This window comes from Zonotrichia albicollis, chromosome 2 (assembly GCF_047830755.1).
Source record: "Zonotrichia albicollis isolate bZonAlb1 chromosome 2, bZonAlb1.hap1, whole genome shotgun sequence".
Classification (NCBI taxonomy): domain Eukaryota; kingdom Metazoa; phylum Chordata; class Aves; order Passeriformes; family Passerellidae; genus Zonotrichia; species Zonotrichia albicollis.
In genome coordinates, this window is record NC_133820.1 from 4,529,364 (window position 1) to 4,548,576 (window position 19,213).

The following is a 19,213-nucleotide window of genomic DNA, read 5'->3' on the forward strand; positions in this document are numbered from 1 at the left end:
ATGGCAATTCTTGCCTGGTTTTCAACCCTACTTATGAGCAGGGCAATCAGCTAACTTCAAAACTGTAATTAGCTCTGGGGTTACTGTGGTTCATCCCTACAAACAGGGAACTGCTGAAACCTAAGTAGCTCAGTGAGTTCTCCCTACATACAAATATTCACAGATCTCTTTTTAGTAAGAACTGCTGAAGCTTTACAAAATTTAATCACAATGAACCTAACTACTGGTTTCCTTACAGTGAGTCTTTTACAGACTTCAAACTTTCCCAAATCTTAAACAACAGGATGATAAAAACTTAGTAAGATATGAAACAATTTTTTAAGAAGGGGGAGCGAGAGCTCATGGGAAAGCATCACAATGCTATCTCTAAGATATATGCTAAGCTTAAAAGAAAAAGAGGGAACCAAGATTTCAGAAAATAGTATCTGCATGAAGATACCAGAGATTGGGGAGTGCTGATTATCTTGATATTTGCTCCTGTTGTATCAAGCACCACAGCTTCCAACAACCACTCTGAGCTAAAATACAGCATCAGTTCCTCTCCTTTTAAACTGAGAGATTTTCTCTGGATAACCTGCTATGTCAGACAGCAAAAACAAACCAGTGAAACAAAAACCCCAAAACAAACAAATAAAAATAAAAAGGAAAAGTCTTCATTCTTCCTGCTGTCTAAACAGAGCCATTCTTGGCAGCAGGACCCTTCATAGAAAAGCAAATAAACCCATCACATTAAATACTTCAGAGGAATTATGGATCCCTCTTTCTGCAAGAAACCCATGCTGCCATTTCTCTAGCCAAATCATTATATGCTATATTTAATCCACACAGAGGCCTTTATTGTCCTGGCACAGAACACTTCATCTGCCACCAGAACAGGTTTGTTCGCTGGTGGCTGAAACATTGCCACAATGATAAAAAATTGCAAGATTTGGAGATTCCTGTGAAAGTATGCTCAGTAATTACAGGTGCCAGCTTCAGGGCAGAATTTCACTTGGATACTACAGTTTGCACCAGTGTTTTTCAGTAAAAGCCCCACCATGAGCTACTGAAAGCAGTCTGAAACTCAGTTTCCATCTGTGATCCAGCAGCAGGGCTCCTCACACCAGTAAGAGGATGCCTAAACTGAATTAAAGAGAGTTACTGACAGCCTCCCCCAGGGCTGCCTTCCTCTGGAGACCTCAAATACAAGAAGTGTCTGAAATTGAGACTAATTAGCCTACAAATGCAGAAGGAAACAGAGCCAACAGAGACATTGCTGAGAGCCACATCTCCCCCCTGTCAGCACAGCAGGAGCTCTCACCAAGGGATAACATCTGAAGGACACATCCCAGGGATGCACCCACGGCCCGAGTTCATGAGCTGCTCCTCTGGACCTCTCTCCAGAACTGACCAGGCTTCAGAGCAATTACTTAGAGACCTTGCAAAATCAGACAGTTTTTTTACAAGGCAAAATAAATTCCAAAATAAATTCCAGGGGTGAGCTATCTGCATGGAAAGGTACATTACACAGATCCTTCCTGGAGCAGCTGTTTTCAGAAGCTGAGAGAGGCTATTTATAGAGTGCCATTTGATTGCCAGTTCACATGAAGCTAAAACACTGAGTAAATAGGAAACAGCAATTAGGTCTCAGATGTCTTCAAAACATGGTCACTGTCGATATTTCTGATATTTTACACTGTAGCACAACACAACCATCCTGGTGAAGGGCTCATTAAGCAAGCACCAATCACACAGACACATCTTCCTCCAACTGCATTGTTAGTCATGGACTTGCTATAATGCTTTTCCTTTGATTTGGTGGCTGAAAAGGTGCAGCAAGCAAAGATATATATAAACTACATAATTTTGTACCTCAATCCATAACTGTTTGGACAAATTTACAAGGAAATTTTGCCCAAACAAAAACCAAAAAATGCACACGGACAATGCTTCGAGTCTCCCACTACTCCTAAGTTACAATGAAATTCCTGTCCTCCATTTGTTCTGTCTGCCAGACTGCTGAAACTCAACTGAAAAAATAAATTATAAATAGGAAGAAGCCTCACTTCCCACGCAGATCAGACCAGCAGTGACCAGCAACCAGTGGCACCCAGCTGCCCACTGCAGTCTGGACCAGTGGGCCACAGAACAAAGCTCCTACACATGAGTCTGAAAGAGAAAAGACCCACACCTACACTGCCCTGCGCACAAAAAGGCACAGCAACAGGCCTCTTCTCTGGGAAATCTGCACTTGAACAAGCACACCTCACCAGCAGCCCAATCCGTGGGTTTATCAAGGCCATAAATGCCATTTGGGGTAAAAGTGCAGTGGTTCCTCAAGACAAGCACACCCTGTGCCAGCCCCTGGTGAAAATCAGGAGTCAGGAAGGACTGAGCACGTCCTGCCACCACCAAGACAGATCCCAACATCAGTTCAGTGGGAAGGCTCTCCCAGGTCCTGCTCTTTCAAGGCTCTCAAGCAACTGAACTTGTTTAGGTGAAAGGAAGAACAGTAAATATGAGACCTTAGCCAAGGCACCAGAGTTCTGTTTTGAACTGAAGTTACGTGCATTTTATTGCAGCAGCATCCAGAAAAGACATCTTGGTAAGGCTGGGAAGATGATTTCTACTGTTCAAATCTTAGTACTTCAACCCTCAGAGACACAACCACATAGAAGCAGAAGAAAAAAACTAACAAAGGTCTTCTTTTTCAAAAAAGGCACTTCTTCAGAATCTGCACACTACAGTCCTAAATTTAACATTGAGCTTTTTTGCTCCAGAGCAGACAAAAACAACAAAAAAAATCTAGTCAGAAGGATTGATCGCTAAAAGTTAGAACGATCCTCATTTAAGGCTTGGCCAAGCACAGCCTGAGACATTACCAAAATCAAAAACAGCTAGATCGTTAGTTCTCAACCTTCTTTTTATTTTAGGACTCAAAATTTCTTTCCAAGGGACTTGTGCACTGCACACACACACATCCATCTCTGTAATCGGTAGAAACCTACCAGCAATAACCTTGATTTCCTCGATTAACCTTTTGTGGATTACTGAGCGCTCAGGGACGACAGACAGAAAACTCCTGAGTTAGGCTCGGTAATGCGATATCCCACCTTAAATTCCACCAGGAAAAAAGCCAAACGACAGACCATGAGCACCGAGCGCAGCCAGGAAAGCCTGCGAGGCACAGATCGACACTCGTTTTGCAGCGCTGTAAATCAAGCTCCGTCTCGAGTACTCGAGGTTCGCACTCCAAGGCAGGAATTGTTTTGCCACACGAGCACAAAGAACGCGTTCCCGACCCTCCGAGCCATCTACCCTGGAGAGACCCTCCAAATCCACAGTGCCACTACCTCCATGGATCTCCCCACCTCCGAAAACACGAGAATAAATAACAGTGTTTAGAATATTTTTTGGTACCGTTTCTTTACAGAAGCTACGCCACGACAAAGAATATCGACACGGAAACCTCCCCGCGGCCTCGGGAACTAAGAGTGGCGCTGGCTTTAACTTGGAAAGTGACAATTCCTGGCTGGGGCACGGAGGCGAGGGCAGCCCGGGGCTGCGGGGACCCCGCGGAGCGCTTGGGGACACAAAGGGCGGCGGATCGGCTTCCCCCGACCCCGGGAACACCTCCCGGGCTCCGGGACAGCGGCCGCGCCATGATCCCGGAGGCGTCTCCGTGCTTTGTTCGCAGCCTCGGGCAGCTCAGCGCCGGTAAACCCGGAGCCTGCCCGGCGCCGGGCACGGAACGCCGACACCGGAGCTATTTTGAGCCGCCGCCCAACTTCCCGGCTGGATCCCGGCGTGCAACAGTTCCTTCTGGGCAGCAAGGGCGGCGGGCGAGCGGAGCCGCGCACCGAGGCACCGGGGGCTCCTGGCGGGCCCGGGCCACCCAGCAGAAGCACCCGAACCACCCGGCAGCTGAGGGATGGGACCGGGTGTACCGGAGCACCTCGAGGGTGGTTTGGAATGGGTTTGGAGGAGGCGTCGCCGCCCCACACGGGGCGCAGGAAAGTTGGGAACTGCGGGACAGCGCGGCCGAGCGGGGGAGCGGCGGCGCCTGGAAGGGGCTCCGGGCCCCCTCCTGGCTTGGTGGGGCGCCAAGGACGGCCGGAGCCCGCGGGCACCCCCCGCCCCCGCAGTGCCCGTGCTTACCGAGGTAGTGCCGGCGCAGCAATCCGGGCTCCTCCAGCCCCAGGGTCCGCTTGCGCACGTCCCAGAGCAGGTGTGGGCAGCGCCCGCGGGACATGGCCCCGCGCGGGCGGCAGCGGCGCGCGCCGAGCGGGGGGGGTGCGCCGGGACCGGCCGGGCGCGCGCGATCACCATGGGAACCGGCGAGCGGGCCCCCGCGCGCGCGCCCCGCGCCCGCCTCGCGCCGAGGCACCGACCGCGAGCCACAGGCGCGGCGGCTCCGGGACACGCCCACCGCGCGCGGGGACACGCCCACTCCCGGCCGCGATGGGGACCACGCCTACCGGGCAAGAAGGGGGGCATGGGGGGGCCCGAGATTAATGGGCGTCTCGCGCGAGCCGGCGACGTCGTCCCGCCCCAACTGAGAGGAGGGCGCGTCATGGGTGTGGGCGATGGCGTCAGCGCGCTCGGCTCCGCCGGGAACAGACCCGCCCTGTGCAGTGAAGCGGTGTGACGCCGCAAAGCGGCCATCTTGGCTTTGGGCGCATTACTCGCAGCGCAGCGTTCCCCCGTGCCGGCCATCTTGAGGGGAGAGCGAAGCGGAGCCGGCCATCTCCGAGCCTGGCGCCTTGCCCTTGCGAGGGCGGCGGGCGCGCCAGCTCTCCCCAGGTGCCCGGGCCAGCGCGCTCAACCAATAGCGCCGAGCACAGCAATCTGTCCCGCCCCGCCCCCTGCGACGTTGACCAATCAGAGCGCTGGCTGGCGGTGGGCAGGTCCGGGGGGCGGGGCCGGGGCGGAGGAAGGACGCACGGACGGGACGCGGCCCCCGCTCGGTGCCCGCTCGCCCCTCGCTGCCCGCTCCGAGCCCGCTCGCCCCGTCCCTCGCCATGGCCGCCGCCGCCGCGGGACTCCGCGCCTCCTACCACCGCATGCTCGACCGCATCGAGCTCATGCTGCCGCCGCGGTTCCGGCCCTTCTACAACCACCCGGCGGGTAATGGGCGGGGGTCACCTTGGCTCCCGGTTGGAGCGGCGGGAAGGGCGGAGCGGGGGATGCGTTCCGTATGGGTGCGGGGCGGGATCGGGGCCGCGGTAACGCGGGTAGGAGCGGGAAAGCGTTCCTGGAGCGCAGTCCTGCTCCGTAACGGGGAATTGCTGGTGTCTGCGAAGGGAGAGTGCGATCATCGGGCGGCTCCGGGAGGGATGCGCTGCTGCCGCTGTCGCGGTACCGCGGCGCGGATCCAGGATCGCGTGGGATGCCAGAGCCTGGCCCGCGGGATCTCGTGGGTTTAAAGGGACCTGGAGGCCTCGGCAGCCGCTTATTTCAAGAGGATGTGCTGGAAAAATCATAGGATGGTGGAATGGTTTGGGTTGGAAGGGATATTAAAGATCGTCCACTTCCACACCTCCACCAGAGAAGGCTACTCCGAGCCCATCCAGCCTGGCCCTGGCCGCTGCCAGGGTTTCTGATCTTGAAATGTGCCCTGGTCAAGTCAGGCAGCTTTTGGTTTTATTTCCTTTCTGCTGAACCCCAGCTTCTACCAAAGCAACTCGTGCCCTTTGCTGGAGGACTCCTGTGGGTAAAGATTGAGCTCCCCTCACCTGACCCACAGTTTACCTTTCCGTGGGGGTTTGTGCTATCAGGGAGAAAACTCCTGTAAAGTGATCTCATTTAGAGCCATCTACGTGGTGTTTGGCATGTAAACAAATTGCGTCGGTTGTTAAAACGAGCTCCCGATAAAATCCTGGCATTCCATAGGCTCTGTCCCCACTGCGCTGTGTCACAGTGGCACAGGCATCCTTGACTCTTCACCTACCAGGAATATGCCCTGTCAAAGTGGACTTTGGTTTACAGTCGTTTGCTCTATCCTCTTACCATAGCCCTTTCTTGGAAGGAAAATAGTTGCTTCAAAGGAATCACAAAGAGTGAAAAGTGCAGTTTTTAAAATGTTTGATTTGTACTGAATTCACTTGACCAATGTATTTAACATTAACGTATTGTTTTTATATATAAAGAGACAATATGCCCAACACTGAGAGGCACATTCCACTGGTGGGAAATGTGGCAGCTTCCAGATGCTCTTAGTGGATGCAAGGCACAGCAGGTACTGGGAACATCCATGTTCCTTCTTCAACAGAGCTGTAGTGGGAATTGGAGGTTTTGCAGGTTCTCTTGCAGTGCCTGTGGGCTGCTTTTGGTCATCACCATAATGTTGTAATTAATAAATCCATTTTTAGGGATTCTGTGTATATATGTATGTTATATATACACACACATATCAGTCATGATCTATTACTGATGGTATAAGTGAGAAAAGTCACAGCACAAGCAAGTATAGAAACTGAGCCCCTGCAACTTCTATTTTAGCCTTGAAGGTTTGTCTGTGAGAAAGTTATGCAATAGATGTCACTCTGACTGCAGAAAAAAAAAGTGGGTTAAAAATGAAAGGCTTTTTTATCTCCAGTGACATCTATATCTCTAGTCTAATTCAGGAATATAAGCATCATTGTCATGAAAATATAAATCACTTGTGAGGCATGAAGCACTTTCTGGCATAAAGAAAGCTTCCAGCAAAATAATTGGTGCCTGTTACAAAGTGTTTCTTTGGCTGGCATTGCTGGAGGACAGTGGAGGGCCTGGCACACCAACTCCCCAGGCTGCCGTGGGAAAGCAAGGGCTGAGCTTCTGCTCCCTCCCCTTTGGCCTCTCTGGTTCACTTTGCCTGGCTAAACTCAAGTTTTCACTTGAGCAAGAGCTCAAGTGAAGAAGCACAAAGGCTTCTTATATTTCATAGAAGTCATAACTTCTGTAAACTGGTCACACATGTGATATCCAGATTAGCCTCTGGTGTTCCCCTGCTCTCTTGTGCTGCTGTTCTATTCATCCTCAAAAAATTGTGGATGTCAGGAGCTGGGAAGAACTCAGCCAGGCTGGGTGCTCGCTGGAGTGCCTCCAAGGAGAGGTGTTTGACAGTCTTACCCACTTACAAACTTGGCTTGGTACCTTCCCTGGCCCCAGCTGTTTGTTAGTTCTGCAGTCAGCAGTTTGAAATGGTTGACTTTTCTATTATTAATAAAAACCAATGTCACTCTTATTGAAAACTCTACTAGCTGTTTAGGGAATGTCAGTTTAATAATTTATACCCACATCATCCTCTAGTACTCCAAATCTGAGTTTGGGTTTTAGAATAAGATAAATATTAGTAATTAAGGTTACTATGTAAGACTGATTTATTTATAACAAGCTGAATTTGCAGCCTGATACTGACACACCAAATAAGTGCCTAAGAGAACAGCAGCTGAAGTTTATATCTTTAAAGAATGAACATTAAGCTGCTGTTATCAATATTCAACAATATTAGACAAAAAATAATGTGCTTGTGGTTATTAAATGCAGTTTGAAACTTGATCACAAGCAGGGTGGGTTAAAAAGGGCTTTATGCAAAGCTGCCAAGCCAGTTTTTGTTTCCCAAGTCGTAGTTTTAAACTTGAGGGTGGTTACAACTGGAAGTACAAGTAGTTAGTGCAAGTATTTTAAAGGCTGAATTATTAGTGAAGAAATAACTCTCATAAAAAGCAGGCAACCAAAGTCCTGGTGGTGACTCCTGTGTAATATATTACAGTGAAAACTTGGCTTCATCTTGCATGTTATCAGAGTGCTGAGCAGTGCCCCAAACATTATTTTTTTGTGATAAAATTAGAACAGTGTCCTGACTGTTTCACAGGGGGGTTGGTACTTTGGATTGTGGTCTCTCATTTAAGGCTTGGAGCAGAAGTCCCAGATTAATGATTTCTGGCATAGTTGTAGGTGTGGCTTTGCAGGGCTTTCTTTTAACCAACCACTTGCTATTTTAGCACCACTGAAAATTATATGTATTCATAAGAGAGTTGTTTTTTCCCCAGGTCCCATGCCATTGGATTTTTCTCCCTTCCTTCTGGAGATTGCATCCTCTTCCCCATAATCCTCCTTTGCCTACTGGTAGATTTTAGGGGTGTTTTCCCTGTTCCTAGGCCTTTTCCTAACTCCTTAAATTATAAATGCCTTTTGCCTGTTCTGGTGTCCTCAATTGCTTAAACGTGGACATACAAAATCCTATCCAGCTGTTGCAGAAATGTATGGAGTGATTACACAACTGAAGGCTGATGCATTGGGTTGATGAATTACGAGTATTAGGTGCCAGAGCTAATGTACAGCAGTAGAAAATGCAAATATAAACAATTCATTATTTAAAAAAAAAAAGAGAAACCAAAATAAACCAATTTAAACTTACTGTGGGTATTAAAACAGCCACATTTACTAAATAATTTAACTTCTTTTTTCTCCATCCTCCCTCAGGTCCCAAAACAGTGTTTTTCTGGGCACCTATTATGAAATGGGTAAGTACAAGATGCCAGCTGGTGTCTGGGTGTCAAGCCCAGGGCAATCTGCAGCAACACACTGAGCAAGCAGGAGTTTCCCAGCAGAGCCTGCAGAAAGATTAGAGGCTCTAATTGTTAATATATGGGGAGGAAGGAAATTAGCCTTAATAACAGCACAAACTGAAGGGGATACAGTGTGGGGAAAATGCTTTGTGAAGAATTGTGCTTTTCACTGGGTTTCACAAAGGCTTTCTCTTGTGAAACACCAGCTGTTGCTCAAGGTAGGCATGATGCAAACTCATAAAGCCTCTCTTCTGATATTGAGGAATTTGAGAAATATCTTAAGGAAGCCAATTCCTAAGGCTCATAGCTGGAAGCATGTCAGAGTGCAAGGTAGTCTTGACCTAAAAGACAAAGCCACACTGCCATTGTGGCTGTCAGTTCTCTGCCTCCTGTGAGGTTCTGCTTCCCACTGCCTGCAGCCCTGGGCTGTGTCTGTGCCCAGGTGATGCAAATGCCACCTCCTAATTCACTGTGCTCTTCTGAGGTGTTGCATTGGTACAGATAAAACAAGAGATCTCTGAACCCACGAGGGTTTGATCTTGTCTGATAACAAGGATGTAACCTGCTCTTACCACTGCCAGCTGCTTTGTAACTTTGCCATTGTGAACCCCAAGGTTTTACAGGCCACAGGCAACACTGTGCTCTGAGCTCCAGCTTGGTTTCTTTGTCTGGACTGGAGCTGCAGGAGCCATGGTTAACCTTCCCTTCCTCAGAGGTTCTCCCTGCAAACACCCTCCTGAGCCTGAGCACACAGGCAGCTCTTCTGTGCCCAGGGAGTCCTGGGTGAAAGCACTAGGACTATCTTACTTAGGGGTTTGTTTGGGTGTTTTTGTGAGCTGATGTTACAGGAACACGAAATTGTAACAGGAACATGAAATTGTATTTCCAGCAGAGGGCAATAACACAACAAACAAAGCAAGCAGTGTTTGCTGCTAATGTCAACTAGATCAGCCAAGCTATTCCTCAGTTCGCCTGCATGTTTTCTGCTATTACTGAAATTATTTTTAAAAAAGCACTTTTACCCCCTCAGATGAAGCTGAGTGAAGACTCTATGGGGTGAAGTTTACCAGCAGTATCTTAGCCTGACCTGTGGAAAGAAGGCCCTTATTTAAATAAGCCTCTACTTGTTGCATGAAAACAAGGGTGGATTTTTTCAGCTGCTTTCAAGCAGCTATGTTCAAATTAACCTTGTTCTTGAATTAATACAAAACTGCCAGTGGCTGGGATTTTATTGCCACACAGTTGTAGCTGCCATAAGTGTGTTCTTTTTCCTACCACAAAGGACTGGAAATGGATGGTGCTCCCAGAATCTAATTGCTCACAGAATGCATCCCATCTCCTGCATAATGCAGGAGCTGGGAAGCAGCTTCCCCTTGTAAAGCCTTCATCTGTTACAGGAGTCCCAGACTGTGCTCACTGAGTTTCTCTTTGCAGGGCTTGGTGGGGGCTGGATTGGCTGACATGGCCAGACCAGCAGAGAAGCTCAGCACAGCACAGTCTGCAGTTCTCATGGCCACAGGTAAAGCCACACTTACTCCGTGTTTTCACACAGAATCTTCCATCAGTACTAATACCCTTCTACAGAAAGCCTTAATTTCAACATGCTAGCTGTCACTGTTGCTGTTGGATGCTGATTCTAGGCCAGACCTCTACTTGTCATTAAATCAGTAAGCATTCTGTAATTATGTAACAGTTTTCTACACCTGTCTTAATCTGGAATTGTTCAGCACAAGTTGCTACGAGTTAGGCATGAGTGTCATCCCTTAAGTTACCATGATACCATTCACTGCAGTAAGTGACCTCTTTTCCTTCAAATCAAGTAATTTTGAAATCAGTCCAGGATACAGTGACTTTTTTAGAACAGACTCTAAGGGATTTAAGAATGGTAGGGTAATTACACTAACATAAGTGGAAAGAATTTCCAAGTGTTCCAAGAAATTGGAAGCAGTGGCACATGGACTACTGCACTGCTGTCTGCCAAGAATTCTCACACTGGCAGAAACAATATTCTGTAATTCTAGAATCATTTAGGTTGGAAAAGGCTTTTAAGATCATAGAGTCCAACCATTAACCCAGCACTTCCAAGTCCACCACTAAAATGCATCTCTAAGTAACCCAAATAGACTTCTAAGAAACACCTCCAGGGATGGTTCTGCACCACTTCCCTGGGCAGCTTTTTCCAATGCTTTTCCTGTCTCAAAGGGTTCTTCAGACTTTAATTAATCTGATGCAGTCCTGTGCATTTTGCACAAGTTTTGCATAATCTCCAATGTAGTGCAGCAAGCTGGATATACAGCAAAATACCATTACCCTGACTCTTCTGGAGAATTAAGGTCTAGGCTGCTGTAGACTACAGAGGATCTTTGATATTCAGACTATGACTTACCTTACTGTAGCTATTTCAGAAAAATGCAGTACATACCTGTAGATGTCCCACTGGCACTCTTCACTGAGAAAAATGTAGGTTTAAGCAAAGCAGTTGTCTAACATGAAGTTGTGAAATTTGTTTACTTCAACTGGCCTATGAATCTGCCTCCATACTTAGGGAAATATCTGAATATTTAATTTGAATTATCTTTAAATTCACCATTTTTTTCAACAGGCCTTATCTGGTCAAGGTACTCCCTGGTGATTATCCCTAAAAACTGGAGCCTGTTTGCTGTGAACTTCTTTGTTGGCTGTGCTGGTGCTTCCCAGCTTTTCCGAATATGGAGGTATGCATTAACAAGGGTACAAGTACAGCTAAGCATTAACCAGGAATTTATAAATGCTGCCAGCCTCTCTGTCAGTGCAACGGGCAAGAGGAACTGAACCATTCATGAAATGTTACAGAATGTTTTTGCTACATTGTTAGTTTCACAGTTAAATCCAGTGAAGCTGTAAATATTTTCAGTCCAGCTAGAGCAGCATCGAATCTGTGTCAGTTCCAGCTGGATCAAAAAGGCTTTTAAGCAGAGCAGCATTTTTCAAAAAAATTGTTTCTTGGAGGAAATTTTAGGAGTTTTCTGGCTTCAGTACTGGCCAGAAATGTAGCAAACTTAGCTACTTTGGAACTTCCTACAAGAATGAAGATATCCTATCCCGAGTTTCCACCCTCAAGTCCATTGTAATTTTAAACCTCCTCTGGTGAACAGATTGCTAGGAAAACACTGTTATTGTAACTGATGTTCTACTCTATTCTTAGCCTGTGCTCTCTCTTTTTTATTCCTATAGGTATAATCAGGAGCTAAAAGCACAAAAGCAAATGCAATAAAGAGATGCTTAACCCAACAGGTCAAATCTAGCAACGCACAAACCCATCCCCATGGGACCTAGCTTCACTAATTTTAATGTTTTTTTCTCTGAGAAAATAAAAGAGGAAAATGAAGAAGAGCAAATGTTTTCTAAGTGCAAATAACCAAGTATCTCCACACAAATAAAGGGCAACCTTTTAAAATGAAGGCAGAATTGTTTGTCTTGTATTGTCTCTTAAAGAAACTGGCTGGATTTTGCCTAAAAAGAGTTGCTGAGCCTCACCTTATCTGACTCCACTGAACAGTGCTGGGAGTGACACAGTACTGGTGACAGCCAGAGCCTCAGACTGAAGTGATCTCTCCTGTCACAGAAAAGCACCTGGCTGGGGGTTTGCCATATTTCAATAGCAAACAGTAGTATTTGCATTTCATTTCCTGATGCTGTTCCTTCCCTGGTAGCATAAGGATATTTGTTCCAGCTTCAGCTGCGTGCGTCTTCATTTGTTTCCCAGCCACCACTGCCCTGAAAAAAGAGACAGCAAACAAATGTGCCACTGGTGTTTTAGCTTCCTTCACAACTCCAGGCAGAAGATGGGGGTGTTGAAGACTTAGAGTCAGGAATTCACACGCAGGGGAAAAGATAACTGAGGCAAGGTAGGTTCTGATGAGTCTGTCAGCTCCCCTTTTTTCAAAGGCTGTGCCACCATGAAGTCAGTTCTCTGCTCTGCCACAGTTCCACTGGCATGTCTTGGTCCTTGGTCCCAGGGTCTCCAGTGGCAAGTTCTGCAGCTGTGTTGGCCACCAAGTGGACACAGTGACTGAAGAAGAATACTGCTAGGAAGAGAGGTGGTGTATTCCAGTCCCCCTCCCTTCCCAGTCCCCAGCCAGGTAAGACTCATCCAGCAAACCAGTAATGGGAAAAAAAAAAGTGTATTAAAATATTCACAAGATTACAATAGAAAACATTAAAGTCCATTCAAGAAAAAATATCCAAGATAACTGTTTCCAGATGAGTCTGTAAAAGCAAAAGCACTAACAGTTGGTACACTGGCTCTTCATGTAATCAGGCCATGCAATGCATATCTAGCTCCCTCACACAGATTATACACCTGTCTTACAGGTGTTTGTTGTCTTGCACACCTCCAGGACAGAGGTTTATAAAAGAAAAGTACCCAGTCTATGTTTTCAATTACATTTACCACATAAGAACAGTTGGCATTGCAGGGAGACAGAAAACATTGCACAGCACACTGATCTCCAAAGGCATTGAACTTATATTTTAGAGTGCAAAAATACCTGTAAATGAAAGGGCTTATTAGCTTTAGGGCAGTGAAGAGAAGGGAAAGAGAAACCTAAAGAAGAGAATAATTGCTGAGCCTTGTTAATATGATTTTGTAGTCTCCCATATAAAATGTTACACTGCAGAGGTGTGGCCATAGCCCAGAAGTCCCACCCTCCTTCTCTCTTGGTGGTTTTATTGAGGAAGTATTTCCATCGCCTGGGATACAGTAACTTTTTGTATTTGAGGTCCTTGGCAGATACACTAATGATGTAGAATTCCAAGACAAAATTCCAATACAGAGTGAAGGTGTTCTGGTCACAAATCAAAACTCCATACCTGACCTCAGTGAATCCACTCTAAGGTGATGCAGCTTTTAAGTTGCATGCACACCTTTACTGCAGTTATGAGACAGATGGTTACCTAGACAGTTCTCACAGGTTTAAAGAGTTTAAAAACCTAATTACAGCTCTTGTCACAAACTGAAATACCACTAAAGCTTTGAGAGAAAACAAAACCCTACAGGTCTCCAGTTATAAATGACACATCAGGCAATGACTTGCAGGGACATATCTGCCCCCCTGTAAAGGCTCTTAATGCTAACATTTTGTGAACATGGTGAGCATCTTCCTCACAGAACAACTGCTGAAGTCAAAAAGGGCCATGGAAACCTGATGGACTGAGTACAGCTACCAATTTCCTTAGCTTGATACCTTATTTGTAGTCCTCTTGAAATTCATTTATGATAAACAAAACCATAAGGAATATTTCAGACTGATCCCAGTTTTGTTTGCATGATGAATAAGAGAGAATTTATTGCAAGTCTGTCATCACACAGGCTTTCCCATGTCCACTATCCAGGAGCAATGACCCCTCCTGTTTTAGTCCCTGGCTACTGCTTCAAGAGAGGTGCCTGCTCCTCCTCTGGGCGGCTGCAAGCCTGGCATGCAGCCCTTGTTTTGAAAATAGATGATCCTAAAAAGAGCTGGCAGCAGTGCAACAACAGGACAAGGACACCACCCTTCATGTTCCTCAAAATCCAAGCTGTTCTTTTCCTCCTGCAAGGAACAGCATCAGCAAATTAAGAGAAAGACAGCAGCAGAGCAATCAGAGTTAAACTTCTGGTCAGCAGAACAGCAGAACCAGACCTTGTCTGATTGAAATCTGCTTGCTCTACCCATCAAGGAAGAGAAGTCCTCTGTCTCCTCAGGCTTTTCTAAGTAAGCCAACTCAGCATCAGTCCCTTTCATCAGCACAGGTTAACATATCATTAAACCATCTCAGATAACCTGAGGAACGGAAAGTTCACAAGTGTTGTCTCACAATGCCTGAAGTTCTTCTGACTTCAGCATGAATACATTACTTAATAATTATACTGCTCACTTTTCCATTGCCAAAAAAACAATTAAAAAAAATCAACAGCCTTGGCACTGGAGTGAGATTCACAGATTTCTACCATTCCTGGGGGAAGACTTTTGTTTCTTTCCAAAAGGATGTTTAGTGTTTTTTAAAAATACTTCCAAGTTCATTGTGCCTTCATAAAGAGGACCCAAGGGAGCCTCCTCAGTGTAGGCAATATGAACATACCTGTAGCCAGACAAGAGCCATGAAAGGAGATGTCTCCTCAAGTCAGTTAAAATCAGCCAGACCAGCGTGTCTCCTAAAGTTAGCACCAGATCAGTCCTAAAGTTAGCACCAGATTCATGTGCTTCCTAAAGTTAGCACCACATCAGAATTGTGCTCAGATTTTCCAGTACATTCCAGCAGGAAAAGAAGCAAACATTAGTAGCAGACTTCAGAGGCAAGGCCAGCCCCATTTTCTCATAGCAGCAAGTTTCTGATCGCCACATTCATCACAATTCTCCTTCTTACTCAAAAATGCTGGAGGAGCAAGATGGTGATGCACAGGGATGAACATGGACAGATCAAAATCAAGTTTCTCCATTAACCACATCCAAAGCATTAGTGTTTTATTAAGTGTAAAATAAATGTTGGGAAGTAACAGCCTGATAGATAAGGAAAGCAGGAGCAGCAGGATTCCTCCTGATCTTAATCATAATTTATACTGGGTTGGAAGGGACCCATTAGGGTCATTTGAGTCCAACTCGATCCTACAGAACCACAGAATCACACACTGGACTGGGTTGGGAAGGACCTTAAAGATCACCTGGTTCCAACCCACCCACCATGGGCAGGGAACCTTCCATCAGACCAGGTTGCTCAGACCCTCATCCAACCAGACCCTGAACACCTCCAGGGATGGGGCATCCACAGCTTCTCTGGGTAATCTGTGCCAGGGCCTCACCAGCTTCTGAGTGAAGAATTTCCTCACTACAGCCACCAACATCAGCACTGCAGTGGATGTGATCAACAGAAGGAAGCTTGAGTGGACCAACTACCCCTGAGCATTTCTGGGGTGAGCAGGTCCCACTCTGTCAGCTTCCAGCACTGGGTACAAGCACCATAGCCCTTCATGTGGAGTACTGCTAAAAAAAACATGCTTAATCCATGATGTAGAAGAAGATATTTAAAGGTCTCCTGTGAAGAAGAAATTTGTCCATTTTTCATCTTGTATGTGTTATTGCCAAAAAATAAAATGCTAAAATATTTACAGAGTTGTTAGTTAGCCACAGCTCAGTTCTCTACAAGACTTGGCAAATACCAGAAAACTGATGCTTTAAAACTGAAACATGTCCCTTTTTTGATACCAGCCAAGTCTTGGAAGAAGAATTACACAAATTCAGATATTGCAGGATTAGCAACTGACATATGGCAGAATAAATTAATCCATTATTTCCTTCTGAGCCTCAGTTTTAAGAAGCTGGTTCTGGCTTTGAGGACAATATCCTAAGATCTACTCAGTGCATGTGTACAAAAATAAAGCTGTTGATTTCTAATAAAGGCAGCTGTTGTCAGGAAACCAGTGAAGTCTGATCCTGATGAAAGAATATAGTGTTGACATACCTAATTTTCTTGGGGAAAAAAACCCCACTGTACACAAAATAATTATTTAAATTGCACTGTCATAATTAAAGGATTATCTAAAGTGGTTGTGAAAGGCTCTGCCATGGGCCTGTAACCATTTTTCAAGTGCTTGGTGTTAAGAGTCAAATGTGGGCTTGAGTTTGTTTGGAACAGGTTGCCCAGAGATGCTGTAGAGGTCCCACCTGTGGAGATGCTCAAACCTGGGCACAGTGCTGGGCAGCCTCCTCTGGCTGAGCCTGCTGGAGGAAGGCTGGATGATCTCCAGAGGCCCCTCCAACCTCAGCCATTCTGGGACTGATTCTGAAACAGACTGAACTAGGAAATGGGCAAGAATCAGAGAAAAAGGGGTTAGTTACCATAGACCAAACTGAAAACTATTTGCTGCCAAAAAACAACCCAACACAAAACAAAACCACCACATTGGGATGTACAAAACAGAAATCCTTCTTCTATATGCCACTTTGAGAAGATCTCTGCTGGAAGGCCACTTCTAGTTTTGAGCACCAGATTTCAGGATACAATGGGTCAGCAAAAGAAATCCTCATCAGCAGAGATCTTTAATAATCTAGGAGGAGTTTAACCCAGAAAAAAGAGGCTGGAGAATTGTATTCAACCACTAGACTTGCAGAGATTAAGGAATTAAACTGCCCATCCGCATCTTCTGTGCAAATATTGGTCACACAAAAAAAACCACACATCAAAAAACCCAAAGAGCCCTAGATTTCCTCCAGAAGTTGTTCAGCCTCCACTACAGGCTTTTGAGAACAGATAAAGCACTTCCAAGGAGGTGACAGTGGCATAATGGAGCCATGGGAGAGAGGTATGGGAGTACTACAGCTTCCAGAGCCCTTGGAGCCCTTTTTAACACATGAAATGACAGAGCTTTGAGGAAGAAATATTTCACTGAAAGGTTCAACAGAGTCTGAGGTAACCATCTACAGCTACATCCTCCTATGCCTTTAACTCACTCTCTCCTTTGCTTTCACAGGTAAACTACCATTTCACAGAATTAGATCAACACTACCCCTGTCCCTTAAAGGACTAAGCTTGAATAGCTGGGCTCATTGAGAAGTAAACAGTTTTGTGACCCACATTACACAGGTCAGGTAGGCCTAAAGGTTTCCTTCACTCACACTGCTAAGACATACATTTCTGATAGCTAGGAGTCACAATTTGGCTTACATGACCAAGTGAGAGGGTCTAGTTTACACGAGAAGGCAGCCTGTACTGAGAATCTGACCAAGGAAAGATAAATACCCTGTATACATAAAGAATTCTGAATATAAAGAAAATGTCTTCTTTATAGTCACCTCAACAAAAGAAATTAAGTCCTAAAAGCAAAGAAAAAAAGAATCTCCAGGTCAATCTAGGTATCTTCCAGTTTCTCCATTAATAATCAAGATAAAAATATTTTAAAATTGTGATGCGAGTTTTCACTTTCTCTCTCGTCACACAAGATACAAAAAAAAAAGAATATTGGCAATTTATAAGCAAAACTCTTACCGCATTTCAACATGCAACATTGGTCTCACTTCTGTACGATTAAATAGACTATTTACACACAATACATATATATCTCTCCCTCTGTATGCACATGCATTGGTCCTAGCCTAGGCATCAAAGGCCACATGTGAGAGTTCTCTGGGTCAAATCCTGCTCAAGAAATTCCAGTCTGAATGTGTGTTGTCCTTTGGATAGCTGAGGATCTCAGTTCTTCCGAATGTCGGCGTAGACCACAGACTCTGACTTGTTGATCTTGTCGCTGTGCTGTCCCCCGGAGTGATCTAACTGCGCGTAAATGACTGGGCCCTGCGGACACAAGCAACAGGCACGGTCAGCTTTGTCCCAGCTGCCCACACTGCCCCTCACTGCCATGGGGGCTGCAGCCAGATGAATGCTAAAGCAACACCACGGAGCTTCAATGACTGTGCAGGGCACTGGGAAGCGGGTGGAATGAACCCTCAGCTGCACATGAGCTCTAGTCTGCCACCTTTCTCCTCTCAGGAGCATGCCAAACAGCACCCTTGCCTCCCTCCAAACCTGCCTGCTGCCACAGAAAGCAAAATCCAGGATCCCCTGCTCTGAAAAGCAGCAATTCTCATGTGCTATGTAGCAAAGACACGTGGCTTAGACAGATGCATGCCAGATTTAATATTGCTCTAGAGGAACTGTCCTAGAGGTTACCAGTCAACAGCAGAGTGTACTTGCCAAACTGCTGCTCAGGTCCTGTAAATCCCAGCATGGCTGTGCCACTTGGAAAAGGAAGCTGCAGCCACCCTGGGACTTCAAGTCACTGCCCAAGCCAGCGATGGGGCCAAGACCTGCACAGCAGCGAGCCAGAAGTGCTAAAATGGCGCAGCAGTACAGAATTCTTACCTGACCTCCGAGCCAGCCCAGGCAGCAGCAGCTCACAAACACCTTGGGCAGCCATGGCCTCACACCCTGTGACATTTGCTGGGGTGCAGGGGAAGACATTACAGCCCTGTCTTTCAGCTGAACGTGTGAACACTTCCTTAAACACCACATGCTCTAAAACATAGCCCAGGGAAAGCCAACTGCAGCTACTGAGGACAGGACTGCAACCTCCATGGAGCAGAGCTCCAGCAAGACAGGTGGGACCTTGATGGCAAGGGAGCTGCAGCTCCCAGGCTGAACCCTCCAGCTGAGACAAGCACAGGGCTGCCACCACACAGCCCATGCAGGAGGCAAAGGGACTGTGTTATCTCAGGATGACTAGGGGGGGGGAATTGAAAATACAGAGCTTTTAGCTGAGTTGTGGCTTTTTCAGCCGTTTTTCCTTCAAAACCTTTCATCCATTTAAGTGTTCTGGTGTCCCTTATGTCCCAGGAAGAAGTAGCCTTCACTGGCACTCCTCTACTCCCTTCTTGCTAGTACTTTTGGAATCCTGACAAATTGCAAAACATTTGTATAGACCTGACAAAAATTTTTCCATCTATTTTCCAAAGCAATTATGAGCCAGAGATGAAAACAGACCTTCTGTACAGAAAGTTAAGCTATTGAAAGACCACAGATAACTTCCTGCACAACTGTTTTCCCCCCAGTACAGTGGCAAGGCTCATACCTGATAAATACCTTGTTCTCTTTAAGAAGTGATTTAAATCCACATTTTATTCCTTCTGGGTAAAGTATTTCCAAAGTAATAAAGAACAGAGGAAGAAGAT

The 19,213-nt window shown here is 46.2% G+C and overlaps 3 protein-coding genes across 10 annotated transcripts in view; 1 reads left to right on the plus strand and 2 right to left on the minus strand.

Moving 5' to 3' along the window:
* The window catches only part of DCAF6 (DDB1 and CUL4 associated factor 6), a 74,131-nt gene extending 69,695 nt beyond the window's left edge, over positions 1-4,436 (minus strand). For 2 of the 4 annotated variants that reach the window (XM_074531829.1, XM_005490984.4), the window contains exon 1: positions 4,138-4,435. In XM_074531829.1, coding sequence (XP_074387930.1) covers positions 4,138-4,231 — 94 coding nt within the window. In that variant the 5' untranslated portion in view covers positions 4,232-4,435. Of the gene's footprint in view, positions 1-4,137 lie in introns of all 4 variants that reach the window. The other 2 variants (XM_074531818.1, XM_026795808.2) reach the window with 2 other exon arrangements.
* Positions 4,437-4,865: 429 nt separating this feature from the next.
* Positions 4,866-11,974, plus strand: MPC2 (mitochondrial pyruvate carrier 2). Its single transcript, XM_005490985.4, has 5 exons — positions 4,866-5,106; positions 8,449-8,489; positions 9,969-10,053; positions 11,137-11,248; positions 11,748-11,974. The coding sequence occupies exons 1-5, from the start codon at positions 5,001-5,003 to the stop codon at positions 11,785-11,787; spliced, it is 384 nt and encodes a 127-aa protein (XP_005491042.1). The 5' UTR covers positions 4,866-5,000; the 3' UTR covers positions 11,788-11,974.
* Positions 11,975-12,683: 709 nt separating this feature from the next.
* Positions 12,684-19,213, minus strand: part of MPZL1 (myelin protein zero like 1) — a 36,300-nt gene continuing 29,770 nt past the window's right edge. For all 5 annotated transcript variants that reach the window (XM_074531928.1, XM_074531951.1, XM_074531944.1 and 2 more), the window contains one exon: positions 12,684-17,840. In XM_074531928.1, the coding sequence (XP_074388029.1) occupies positions 17,739-17,840 (102 nt within the window). In that variant the 3' untranslated portion in view covers positions 12,684-17,738. The remainder of the gene's footprint in view (positions 17,841-19,213) is intronic.

Bases quoted from the DNA above. Each gene is read 5' to 3' on its own strand.
- MPC2 (XM_005490985.4), top strand. From the start codon at position 5,001: ATGGCCGCCGCCGCCGCGGGACTCCGCGCCTCCTACCACCGCATGCTC. The intron at 5,107-8,448 runs GTAATGGGCGGG...ATCCTCCCTCAG, and splicing joins CTTCTACAACCACCCGGCGG to GTCCCAAAACAGTGTTTTTC. The intron at 8,490-9,968 runs GTAAGTACAAGA...TTCTCTTTGCAG, and splicing joins GGGCACCTATTATGAAATGG to GGCTTGGTGGGGGCTGGATT.